Source organism: Antennarius striatus, chromosome 23, assembly GCF_040054535.1.
Source record: "Antennarius striatus isolate MH-2024 chromosome 23, ASM4005453v1, whole genome shotgun sequence".
NCBI lineage: Eukaryota > Metazoa > Chordata > Actinopteri > Lophiiformes > Antennariidae > Antennarius > Antennarius striatus.
This window is the reverse complement of record NC_090798.1, coordinates 12,689,891-12,703,327: the sequence shown is the minus strand read 5'-3', so window position 1 is coordinate 12,703,327 and position 13,437 is coordinate 12,689,891. Positions and strand designations below refer to the sequence as shown.

At 42.9% G+C, this 13,437-nt stretch overlaps 2 protein-coding genes across 5 annotated transcripts; one reads left to right on the top strand and one right to left on the bottom strand.

Moving 5' to 3' along the window:
• Positions 1-79: 79 nt before the first annotated feature.
• On the top strand, positions 80-5,277 carry LOC137590918 (N-acyl-aromatic-L-amino acid amidohydrolase (carboxylate-forming) B-like). 4 transcript variants are annotated; one of them, XM_068308779.1, is made up of 7 exons: positions 80-119; positions 1,648-1,903; positions 1,989-2,184; positions 2,288-2,381; positions 2,476-2,583; positions 2,657-2,769; positions 4,843-5,277. In XM_068308779.1, the coding sequence occupies exons 2-7, from the start codon at positions 1,659-1,661 to the stop codon at positions 5,065-5,067; spliced, it is 981 nt and encodes a 326-aa protein (XP_068164880.1). In that variant the 5' UTR covers positions 80-119; positions 1,648-1,658; the 3' UTR covers positions 5,068-5,277. The 4 variants fall into 4 exon arrangements, with proteins under 4 accessions (XP_068164880.1, XP_068164881.1, XP_068164879.1 ...); XM_068308780.1 differs by lacking the exon at positions 80-119 and adding an exon at positions 797-1,077; XM_068308778.1 differs by lacking the exon at positions 80-119 and adding an exon at positions 1,096-1,328.
• Positions 5,278-5,407: 130 nt separating this feature from the next.
• Positions 5,408-9,433, bottom strand: LOC137590920 (claudin domain-containing protein 1-like). The gene is made up of 4 exons (XM_068308781.1): positions 8,923-9,433; positions 7,537-7,644; positions 7,322-7,459; positions 5,408-7,011 (listed from the first exon to the last, which is right to left on the bottom strand). Exons 1-4 carry the CDS (start codon positions 9,212-9,214, stop codon positions 6,791-6,793), a joined length of 759 nt encoding a protein of 252 aa, XP_068164882.1. The 5' UTR covers positions 9,215-9,433; the 3' UTR covers positions 5,408-6,790.
• Between the last annotated feature and the right edge of the window lie 4,004 nt (positions 9,434-13,437).

Below are 13,437 nucleotides of genomic sequence, written 5' to 3'. Positions count from 1 at the left end.
TGACAGACACGTGTTGCTCATCGGCCAATCGAATTCGTGCATACGAAAGTGACGTCATTTTAATTTTGACAAGAAACACCGGAAATATACGGAGTTGAAAGGCTGCTGTCAGAAAACAAGTAGGTCAAATAAAACTAATAATATTCAAAAAATAAAATAAAATAAAATAAAATCAGCCAAATGACTTTATTAATTCTTGCAGTTTAACTGTTGTTTAGAAAAATATACTGAGCACAGGAAATCAAAGTTCTAAAATCCTCACGCATTTTCTCACAGCTTCTCAATCCTCTAATGTTTTCTCAAGGGATTGAAAAATTGCATCTAACTTTATCTAATCTATCATAAAGTAATCTATTAATCCGTGATTTTGCAGTTAGAAGAAGACATGCGTTCAGCTATTGTTCAGCAATAAATTGAGAATGTTTTACACAGTGTTTGCAAGAGGACTAATAAGAGAAATGCACACTGGAGCTTCTCTGGAAGCTTTTGTCAGGAGAATATAACGACTTTAACATCAGTATAATAATTATAAAGAGAATATACTTGTACAAAGAAATGTCCTTCACTGATGTCTGATCATATATTGTCAGCATGGATTTGTGTACTTTAACTACCTTTTTTTTTTAGCCAAATAAACTTAATGAGATTTGCATTTAATTTTGAAATACTGCTTTCATTTTACAATTTTTTTGAAATTGGAAATACAGATGGATCCTTCCCTGAATGACAATGCAAATGAGACATTTTGGTGTTCTGCAACATTGCTCGAGGGAACTGTAACTGCGTCTGTTTGAGCTTGAACACCCCTGATGTAGTGGGGGCTGTTTCTTTAACGGACCGGCTGTTTTATGCCAGCAGGTTTGTTTTCCCATGTTCTGAAAGGCAGCCTAGAAGCTGCCATCCCATAGACAGGGCAGAGAGAACCAGGGAGGTGTGGAAAGTTGTGGAGGGTCTTAGCTGTCTCTGGACCTCACAGCTGTTTGGAGCCAAGGATGGAACCCTCAACGCCACAATGCACTGAGGACGCCCTCACGATGATGCAGTGCAGTCTGGGTGACAGGAAGTGGTAATGAGATGGTGAGGGGTGTGGAACAGACAGCTACCGCCTGTAGAGAGAGATAGAGAGAGAAAGGGGGGGAGAATGCTGAGTCAGGAAGACTGTGCGAAAGATCCGGGAGAGAGTGGAAGAGCAGCTCAGAAAGAGGGAAGGGTTGGGTGTGACGTTAGGTAATCCATTTGTGACTGAAGCCTGTTCGAACCCAGTTCAGAGACTCAGGACAGACTTTAAACTAGTTTTAATATAAACTTTTCCTGCAAGGATCAAGGAGGTAAGGGTTTGCATATCACTATTTCTTCTTGGGTTGCTTTGTCATCTGCAACAGATCCACGTCAAGAGTCTTGTAAGTGATTCCCACCACTGAGGGAAGCAAAAACAAGTTGTTTCCAGAGGATGGAAATTGAAAAATGCACTTCAGGGTAATTGGCTGGTCCCAAATTGACCGTAGTGTGTGAGTGTGTTCCTGTTTCTCTGTGTGTCTCGGCGGCGCATGGGCGTCGCGCCTCGAGTGTCCCCCGCCTCACGCCCTTAGCCAGCTGGGGTAGGATCCAGCTCCCCACCACGGTGGATTTTGATGATGTCTTTGCCAGTTCTCAGGGAAATGGACAAGGTGGTGTGTCTTCCAAGGTTGTCCCGGGTTGCCGTCTGTGGAGGTACCCATGGCAATGAGCTGTCTGGGGTGTACTTGGTGAGAGAGATGCTGAAGGCGAACAAGAAAGTGACTGACAAGGATGAGGACAACTCCTTGTCGGTGACCACGCTAATCTCCAACCCGCTCGCTACCCAGCAATGCCGCCGATACGTCAGCAGAGACTTGAATCGCTGTTTCACCAATGCCAGCCTCTAGTAAGGCAGCGTGTTGAAGCTGATGGTAGTGGTTACCACCCCGATTCACAGCGAGTGGTGATCAGATTCTCTCTCTGTCTCCCAGTGGTCCCGTATCAGACGAGAGCCCCTACGAGGTCATCAGAGCCCAGGAGCTGAACGCCACGCTGGGTCCTAAAGGGAGTCCGGAGGCAGTGGATCTCGTTTGCGACCTCCACAACACCACATCCTGCATGGGCCTGTGCGTCATTGCGTACTCTGACAGCGACTGGATCTGCCTGCAGATATTCAGACACCTGAAGGCGAGACCGAAAGAACCTTGCACGTTTCCAGAATTCAGCAAATATATATAACAAGATTCATAATGCAGGAAATCTGAAGCTGTGTCCAACTTGTTCCTTTTAGAGGCAGATGCCAGACATGCAAGTGAGATACCTGAACTATGCCATCTCAGGGCAAGAAGCGTATTCCCTTGATACAGTGGGAAAACATGGATTTGGTGGGATTTTTTGTTTTACCATTGCATATTTTTAACAAAAATATCTGAACACTGAATAATGTGACATTTAAAATGTAAAATTTGTTTTCTATAGGTATGGAGATTGGCCCTCAACCTCACGGGGTGGTGAGGTCAAACATCTATACGACAATGAAATTAGGTGTTCAGCACATGCTGGAATGGGTCCGACTCTTTAACTCAGGTGATACCAATCACAATTTATCTTTTACATTCTTGAAAATGTGTTGAAAACCTGTTTTTGCTTTTGTCATCAGGTACTGTCTTTGAAGGAGGACCTGTGGACGTGTTCACAGTGGTTCAAAACATCGACTACCCAAGAGACCCAGAGACCCACGACATCACAGCAGCCGTTCATCCTCAACTCCAGGTAAAATCTACTTCATCGAGCTCAACGTTAAGCCTTCTGGCTTCAGCAATAACGAACGGTTTACCTATGAGGCTCCTGTAAGGTGGACAGAATGTGGCTTGGCAGTGTTTTATTGAGCAAGCCTGGACATTCCTTCTGAAAAATGTGTCACATTGTTGGAGTCTTGTGATGCTTTAAAACCTGAATGTCATGCAGCGGATGTTAAAACAGCCCCACATCGTGATTTTTTTAACTGATAGTAGCGCAGATGTCTTTTTGTCAATATCCATATATCTCAAACATTCTTGAGTAAATAAAAAGCAACTTTCTCAAGCGGGTCAAAACAATTCTGAGCCAAGTTATTACCAGAAACAATGAGGCCACATTCCAGTGTGAATACTGGTGGAAAAATGAAAGAATTCTGTCTTCTCTATCCTTTTATCGAAAGTAAAGGAGATCAAAACTCTTTCACCATAAAGACTCTCTGTCTCTCTCTTTCTCTTACCCTGTCCTTCTCTTCATTGTATTTCTTTTCCACCCAACCAATGAAGGTGGATGGATGCCCAAAAGAGTTTTGGGTCCTGCCAAGGGTTTCTTCCTCAATGCGAGAGGTTTTCCCCACCGCTGTCTCTTATGACTGCCCTGGAGCGTTCTGTTGGGTTTTTCTGTCTGTTAAAGCGTTTTGAAATGTCAGTTAAAGTGGCATTTGAATAAAGGAGCATGAAGTTTTATAAAAACAGTTCGGCTCTTGATTCTATTGTGAACCCACATCCAACTGAAGTGCGATCAATCACATCGATGACATCGACGGCGTCGCTTTAGGCTGCGACTTTATCTCAGGTGTTATTTCTGAACACACCTGGGTTTGCAGTTCCGTCGAAGCCGACGCCCCGATACATGTCAGCCGCTTCTTGTCAAACTGGAGCCCGAAAGGCTTCATTCTTAAGCCTGACACCTTCCTTATCGCTGCGCTAGTCAGACAGGAAGTACTCACGAGAGTTTTACGTGATCGATAACGACTGTTGGGTACGATCAGATGTTTCTGTATGACAATAAAAATGAATGATCAGATTTGATTGATCACTCTGCAGATACCCAATGACCTCCAATGACCTGCAGTGTACAGGAAGTACAACAGCTTGATTATTATGATGTTGTGTCAATGGACTTTCAAAGACAGTTGGGCGTGTTTGAGATCCAGAGTCGTGTTTTAATCTGTAAAACATGGGTTTAAAATGGGTTTGACAGCAGTCATGTGATCTAAGTAGCTTGTTATGTATAAATACATCAAATGACTGTAATTATGTTGTCAGGCTGTTCGTAGGGCTAGATGGAGTGATTAGTGGCGCGTCCTGTGTTTAAAAGTGAGTGTTATTACTGAGTGTTGAACAGAATATATAGCAGATCATTAAAAATACAGCAGCTGTCGCATCGTCTTAAAAACTACATGACAGTTGGTGAAACAGTTACACATTCCAGATATATTGCAGACATCTACGCGCAGAGACTTGACGGGTAAACAAGTCTGGCATTTCTGTCTCAACTGGAATCGCCTATGGATTTAACTCATAACTCAGCTGTGGAACGTTTCAATCATTGCGCAGTAGAGTGCAAAGGTTTTGCAATGTTTTGCTTGTTGAGCGCCAGCCTGGTTAAACTTTGAAATACCTGAGTCACAGTAATTCAGGATTACATTGATCTAAAGTCCAAACGATGTTAACTTTCATCGTCTCCGTGAGGAATTTGACGGATCCCCGAGGAGCCGCTCAGGGTTATTTTGTCATATAATCTCCAGGAAGTTAAATGAACTGTCAACCTTCTAATAATAGAAAGTTCTTGAGACATTCTTGAGAAGATCGTAGAAGATACGTAGCATGAGCTCTGGAGACGTGTGGTGCTGCTAGCCTGGCTTTGACCAATAATGAAAGAAATCGTCAATCTCGTCTCTAAGGCTCATTAATGAACGTAAAGGCTGTTTCCCCCCCCCCACAAGGATCCTTTTAGATTTATTTCCCCAGGTTTCAAATGATCTGATGTGTCTTTTTATTTTAATTTAAATCAAAAACTTCTAAAATGACCCGTCCTTTCCAACAGGACCGAGACTTCTGCCTGCTCCGACCTGACGACCCGCTGTTCCAGACCTTCTCTGGCGAAACGCTGCGGTATCACGGCGAAGAATCCCTTTATCCTTTCTTCATCAACGAGAGCGCCTACTACGAGAAAAACATTGCCCTCCTACTGGCGAGGAAACACAGCGTCATGGTTCCCGCCATCGGACGGAGCAGGAGCACGGAGGAGGGACACAAAAACATGATATGACTCCATGTAAATTGTACAAAAATGGTTCTTTTATTGAATGTGGGTTTCAATATGTAAATACACTCTCACACAGCACTGAAGCGTAGCCTACAATTATTGAGTTTCAGCTTGAACAGCACATTCCAGCACACAATGACGTTTGTTATGTTTTCATTACAGAAGATTCAAGGATAAAACTTCAAAATACGCCAAATAAAATCTGGTTCATGATTTCAGATACATTCTTTAGATTTAAGAAACTAAATAACTGCTGATAATTTGTTTTCGTCTTTTATTACTGGACAAATACTAATACATGTTTTCACTTTTAAATAATTTTACTCTGATGATATTTAAATACTATCCAAAAAATAGAAATTCACTTCTGTCTACTACAATAATACTCAGGATATGTTCAACGCTAATTTAAGTGCAAAGGAATATCACAATGTGATAAGCTGCAATATTGGAATTCCAATGGAATTACATTCACATTCACAACAGGGGAAAAATAAATCCTTCCCTTGAATCTATTTGGACTGAAATGGTGAAAATGATTGACCAGAAAATAAAGGAAAAGATCTAAATTCAATAACAGCTACATAGGAAAATTACTAAAATAATTATATGCATGTAAGGGCAACAAAAGAAGCATTAAATGGTGGAAAAACTACTACATCTAATGATATTTTGATTTAACAAAATATTTTTTCTGCAAAAGAAAAGTCAAATTGTTCAAAACTATGCTTCAATTCAGCACAAAAAAAGCTTGAATAAATAAATATGAAGAGAAACACGACACATCTGCAGTAACAGTCACGTAATCCGTCACAAGGATGAGCAGGTTCCCGGAATGAAACCTGAACCTCGTAACTCGCCATAATTCGACATTCTCCTGAATTCCTCAGAGAATAAATCTAAAAAAATTCTACAAAAATCTCTCCTGTTTTGGAACTTTTTATGTTCGCGTGTGCAATCTATGACCCACCGGGTTTAAATGTTTCACGACAGGATTGGCTCGGGCTAACTAAAGGACACTGTCGGGTCTTGGTGCACCTATGTAAAAAAAAATTAATTCAACTTTTTGTATGTTGTAGATATTTAACTGAGAACACTGGGAACGTAACTACAAGCCATACGCAAGAAAACAAGCTTTACTTTGCAACGGAAAACATTAAATATGTAAAAAATCAATCATCATATAGTCGTCACTGTTCAGGTTGAGCCTGTTTGAGTACAGTATTTTTCACACTATAAGGCGCACCTAAAAGTCTTTCATTTTTTCACAAACCGACAGTGCGCCTTATAATCCAGTGCGGAAAACACTGTAATGATTTTGTTCACGATATTGATTTTCTCTCCGGGAACAATTCTGATTACATCTGAACCTGTTTCCAGCTGACTTGTAGGCAAACCTGCTAGTCTTTAATCTGCTCTCCAGTGTGAACAAGTCAGGTATTAAGTGGAATTAATCTAATACGAAATTGCGACACAAGCTGTAAGCTTGATCAAGTGTATGTTGAACTCTTTCTGGTTGACCTTTTAAACCAATTCCATCACGCCTACACCAGAGAGATCAAATCTGATCTTCTAATGCATCAGATAGTGTCGTCACTAGATAGCACTCGCACTTAATCCATCCACGGGTGGAGATTAACCCACATCCCACTCCTCTGAGATCATTATCAAACGCATCTTTGTGTCAAGGGTGGGGTAGGGTAGAGATCTGGAGCCAGACGTTGGTCTATGCTACCCGGTAGGCCGTCATACGGTAGTAGTTCTGACTGTGACTGCGCGCCGCCCACACCAGCAGCGCGGCGGCCATCATGTGAAGCGGCGAGGAAATGAGGGCCAAGTAGAGCGACCAGCCGAGAGAGCCGTCCACCTTATCGGGCAGCACGGACACCCGGTGGAGCAGGTCGGTCCCCGCCAGGTAGCAGCACACTGTGGCCAAGGTGCAGAGACCTGCAAGGGACAGAAAGAGCAGAGTTAGGCCACGTCCGGGCGGTGTTCCCTGTCTCGACTACCCAACGGTTCAGGTCTTTAAGGTCCAACTTAATGGTGATTGAAGCTGAAGGATGCAGGTGCACCTTATATAACAGTCAGAGAATGACACCAATGCAAGAGAGGGAAGTAACCACATATGGAAGGGCGAGGTTAAGGTAGATGGTGTAGGATTTCAAAGGAAAGACAGTCTTAAAAAAATTGTCAATAACATTCTGTTAAGTTGACGTGCGCTTCTTTGACAAAGACCGTCCTCCAACGGACGTCTTACCAGCCAATAGGTGGAGCACGCCTATGCCCAGGGTGGGAGCGAGGCTTCGACAGAGGCAGGCGCAGAACCCGGTGAGCCCTGCTAACACCACCAGACCCAAAGACACCAGGGGCAGCAGAAACTGGCTCCTCCACAGATCTATCCAAGAATCAGTATTGGTTGTAATTAATGTGTTTGTAGAATCTGGTGGGAAGAGTAACGTTTGGTGAACTCACAGGTGCGCAGCATGTCCTCCCCGCTGTTGTGGTTTCCAGGTTCTTTATATTTGGGCGTGAACTGTTGAGGTAGACTGAAGCTTCGACACTCCAACGCCATCTTGGTGTCTGAAAGAGGTTTTTTAGGTGATTAAAGTCAAACAGACGGTTCTAAAACCTCAGATCGGCCTTTGATTCATGCATACCAAGAAGGAGCTGCCTGCCACTCTACCTCCCCTGCATGCCTACAGGCCCCTTTGTGTGTGTGTGTGATACAGGGGCCTGTACTCACATATATGTATGCATGCGTTTGTAATCAGTAGCTAGAGTGTGCTTCTTAATTTCCCTTCGGGGATCAAACCAGTATATAAAATAAAAAAAAAAAAAAAAAAAATACTTTCTACCATCCTCAGACACGTTCACCGCAGACGAAAGAAAGTCGACCTGCTGAGATCTGGTGCATCCAATGGTAACTTACATTATAGTGGCTTAGAAAGTCTAGAATTTGTAATGATGCTGAAGATTCAACTGAGACACCTGAAGGAACATTCTTTCCTAAAGTGATAAGAATTACATGTTGTCATGACCCTAGCCCAGGGGAAATGAACATATGTGATATGTGCAAAAATAGAATATACCTTCATAAATAACCCTGAAATAATTAAGAATTAGTGGGAATATCTGATGAATGAATATTCAGATCTGGATCTAATCAAACATTCTCTATCATCAAGTAGTTCTGAACAGTAAACAAGTATTTTAACAGGCAGCTTGTGTTATGCAAAGCTGGTCAAATCAATCCCCTGGACTCTTATAAAGTTTCTTGAAGACATTTCGCCTCTCATCCAAGAGGCTTCTTCAGTTCTTCAGGACTCAGTTCTTCGGAACTGAAGAAGCCTCTTGAATGAGAAGCGAAACGTCTTCAAGAACTTTCTTAATGTCCAGTGGATCGATTTAAACAGCTTTGGAGAACCATGACCTGGTTAACTGAGAACCTACACAGACATCAGGCAGCTTGTGTGATTGTCACCTCTTCTTTCGTCCTGTCCTGTAAATGAGGTCAGATTTGTCTCGTCGATGACGGGTTTGCATTGAACCAGAATAATTTTGTGTTTTCTAGGGACTAATGCCATCCATAATCCAGAGATGATGGATTCCTACCTTTGTGTTCTGTAACAGATTTGTAGGTAGTAGGTACACGAGTACAGTATTTTCCGCACTATAACGCGCACTGGATTATAAGGCGCACCGTTGGTTTTTGAGTAAATAAAAGGCTTTTTGGTGCACACGGACCCAACGCGGTGTCCGTTCAGGCCGGATGTAAGTGACTAACACCTGGTTAGGATTTCATCTGTTATGACGCACGGCTTTAGACGGGTTCTGTGGGTCCCAGCTCTGAACACCTACCGGGGTCTCTGTGCCAAACCGCGTTTTCGGGGACGGTCACGCATCGCCACCACAGGCCCACGGTCCCGTTGAGGCGGAACAGGGTGTCGCTGTAGGTCTTCTCATCAAACTCCCCATCCATGAACTCCTCATAGAGGGAGCGCAGCTCGGACACGTTGGCCTCCCCGCGCACGGTGGGGCTGCTGTACTGGTACCAGTGCTGCGTCCCGACGGCCACCGACAGATACACGGTGGCCAGGACGCTCAGCACGCAGGAGATGACCAGAGCCGTGGCGTAGCGGTTGTCAACCATTGTTTCCCCGCTCCAGAGACGCGTCAGGGGGGGATTAAACCGGTGGAATCCGATCGTCGCGCATCAACGCGTTTGCTTGAAAAAGGGGTCCGATCCGAGTCATTCGAACATGGTAATAAAAAAATAATAATAAAATGATATCCACAAAATAATATTGCGCGCAATCACGACAGCCTTTATTCCAGCGCCTGCGTGCGCAACTACCGCGCTGCGCCGGGACGGCGCGTCAGCCGCGCCGCAGGCCGCGTCCGGTGCGCCATCTGTCGGCTTGTCCCACTTCCACAGATGGACGGGTGGAGCGGTGCTGAAGGAGGAACGGCAACACACACACACACACACACACACACACACACACACACACACACACACACACACACACACACACACACACACACACACACACACACACACACACACACACACACACACACACACACACACACACACACACACACCACCACCACCAATCCGCACTGGAATAATATAACGGGCGTTAACGTGAAATGCCTTCCTGGAGTTTAGTGGATTGATCCGGGATGGTGTGCGGTGTGAACACGGTAATCTGTGTGTTTTCCTCTTCCGGTTCCGCCAATAGGAAAAAAAAAATCACGTTGAATGATTTAGTTGATACTGAATGATGCAAAAGACGACAATATATTGAGAAAACGTTCAAATAGCTTATTTAGGTTAATCTGTTTATTATATATAATCGAACTATATGATGTTTGATTATCTATTTTTTGGATGGAAAGCAATATTTAAAAATTCCAACGCAATTTCTCACTTTTATTTTAGTTCAATATACAGTTAAAATGACAAAAATATTTGTTTCACCATCACATTCATTCCTGACCTCGGATTACTCATGAAATATTGAATTTAAAATCCAGTCAGACTTCAGGAATGTTGAATGGATGTAAAAATTTCAGGTGTGTCTCTCACTTTTTTGTCCTCAAATACTTTAAACTAGTTAAACCAGCTCTTCTCCCCCTACATGTTTCAAAAAAGAATGAGGAACTGCTGTGTTGTAAAATAAATGTGCTGTCAGATGATATCAGACACCATCACCATGACAGACTTTCCCGTAGCTCAAATTTGTCGTCATCCTGCTCGGAAGGTAAAAACACACAGCAAGAAAGATTCCTAAAGTATCTCCGCCAAGGAGGTCACATGTTTATTCTGCTTTGTTTGTCAGGATCAAAGAAGAACTCAACCGACTGTGGTGAAAAATACACAACAGTTTGTTTTCCTTTCGTCTTTTCCCTTCAGGGGTCGCCACAGCGAATCAATTGCCTCCATCTAACCCCGTCCTTTGTATCCTCTTCTCTCACAAAAATATATTTAAATATTAAATATGAAATAAACAGCATTCACACAAAGAGTTTCATTACCAAAGTAAAGGGCGTGTCACGTCGAGTCGTCTCAACCTGGACAAACCCGACCTGACCTGAAAGACAGAGAGCAGCTCACTCTGGAGATGTGAGGTCAAAGGTCGATGATTAAACATTTGTAAACATCCAAGGTGTTTCATTTAAAGCCAAATTCTGTTAAACTTTATCCTTATCGGATAAAAATACAAAACATCACACAAGAGACAATTTGGATTGGTCAAATATTTTGTATTTGTGTCATTGCGAACAGGAAACTATGAGAATGCAGTTTTGCATAATTATTACATGAAAAGACTTGATTTGAATGACATGTTAAGTATATAAATAAGAATAAAAACAATATGCATGGCAGAATGTGCCATGATAAATAGTCTTCCTTATCAAGAAAAGTACAATCATAAATTTCACATGTAGAAAGACAGTCATAGTGCAAAGATGGTTTTCTATTACCTGGCTTATTGATATGTCATATGTCATGAGTTTTTTTGATCACGTGATTAAAGTCGGTTATATCATTCTCTCAAACCCAAGAAAAGTTGATGGTTTATTTATTATTGAGGACAAAGTGGATTTTCCTGCCTGTAGTTTTGTTCTGATGGTAGTTAAAATGGAACCAGCATTAGCACGGATGCTAATGCCAATGCTAATCCTGGCTTGACAGCAGCCATGACAACAGTGTGAGGCAGAATGCGAGGAAGAGACTGATCCTGTGGCTCACTCCATTTGAAGCTGTGAATTGGGAGAAAAATGAAGCAAAAGATTAGTGGAACAAACGGTTGGGCAACGTGAAAGTTTTTGCAGCATTTCTTACATGTGCCATTCGTGAAGATGGAGGCGCCTTCAATGTCAAAGCCGGTGATGTTTGCATTGAGTAAAACATTGGTAATCACGCTGGTGTTCGGGGCAGAAGCGTTGAAGTTGATGTCCATTTCATTGATGACTGAACCCGGTCTGTGGAAAGAAACATTTATTCTTTAAAATGTCCCGTTCAGGTCAGTATTCTTAAAGTATTTGAGCGAATTACCTGAATGACTGAATAATCAAGGACAAAAAGTTGGGGAAATTCATTCTGAACAGAGGGACAAGCTGCAGAAACAGGAAATGAATTGCATTTAAAACGACGTCTGCAGTACGGTAACGGGGGGGGGGGAACATGGGGAGACTGACCTCTCGTCTTATCAGTGAGGATCTGTTCTGGAAGGCTTCAGAAGATGAATTCAGCAGGTCACTGGTGAACGTGCTGAGAAGAGATCTGAAAGTCAGCCTCACTGGGATCAGCACCACAAACTCAGCTGGAACAGTTGCTGAGGCAACGGTAGCAGGAGCAATTGTTGCAGGTGCAACGACAGTGAGGGCAATGGTTGGAGGTCTGTGAGTCGTAGGGGCAGTTGTTGGTGTAGCAGGTGAGGAAGATACTACTGTTGTATTTGTAGGTGCAGTTGTTGTTTCACCAGTCGTAGGTTCATCAATCGTAGGTTCATCAGTTGTAGGTTCATCGGTTGTAGGTTCATCAGTTGTAGGTTCATCAATCGTGGGTTCACCGGTTGTAGGTTCATGGGTTGTAGGTTCATCAATCGTAGGTTCATCGGTTGTAGGTTCACCAGTTGTAGGTTCATCAATTGTAGGTTCATCAGTTGTAGGTTCATCAATCGTAGGTTCATCAGTTGTAGTTTCATCGGTTGTAGGTCCATCGGTTGTTGTTTCACCAGTTGTAGGTTCATCAATCGTAGGTTCATCGGTTGTAGGTTCACCAGTTGTAGGTTCACCATTTGTAGGTTCATCAGTTGTAGGTTCATAAATCGTAGGTTCATCAGTTGTAGTTTCATCGGTTGTAGGTCCATCGGTTGTTGTTTCACCAGTCGTAGGTTCACCGGTTTTAGGTTCATCAGTTGTAGGTTCACCATTTGTAGGTTCATCAGTTGTAGGTTCATCAATCATAGGTTCATCAGTTGTAGTTTCATCGGTTGTAGGTCCATCGGTTGTTGTTTCACCAGTTGTATGTTCATCAATCGTAGGTTCATCGGTTGTAGGTTCACCAGTTGTAGGTTCACCATTTGTAGGTTCATCAGTTGTAGGTTCATCAATCGTAGGTTCATCAGTTGTAGTTTCATCGGTTGTAGGTTCATCGGTTGTTGTTTCACCAGTCGTAGGTTCACCGGTTGAAGGTTCATCAGTTGTAGGTTCATCAATCGTAGGTTCATCGGTTGAAGGTTCATCAGTTGTAGGTTCACCATTTGTAGGTTCATTAGTTGTAGGTTCATCAATCGTAGGTTCATCAGTTGCAGGTTCATCAATCGTAGGTTCACCAGTTGTAGGTTCATCAATTGTGGGTTCATTAGTTGTAGGTTCATCAGTTGTAGGTTCATCAGTTGTAGTTTCATCGGTTCTAGGTCCACCGGTTGTTGTTTCATCAATCGTAGGTTCATCGGTTGTAGGTTCATCAGTTGTAGGTTCATCAGTCGTGGGTTCACCGGTTGTAGGTTCATGGGTTGTAGGTTCATCAATCGTAGGTTCATCGGTTGTAGGTTCACCAGATGTAGGTTCATCAATCGTAGGTTCATCAGTTGTAGGTTCATCAATCGTAGGTTCATCAGTTGTAGTTTCATCGGTTGTAGGTCCATCGGTTGTTGTTTCACCAGTCGTAGGTTCACCGGTTGTAGGTTCATGGGTTGTAGGTTCATCAGTTGTAGGTTCATCAATCGTAGGTTTATCGGTTGAAGGTTCATCAGTTGTAGGTTCGCCATTTGTAGGTTCATCAGTTGTAGGTTCATCAATCATAGGTTCATCAGTTGTAGGTTCATCAATCGTAGGTTCACCAGTTGTAGGTTCATC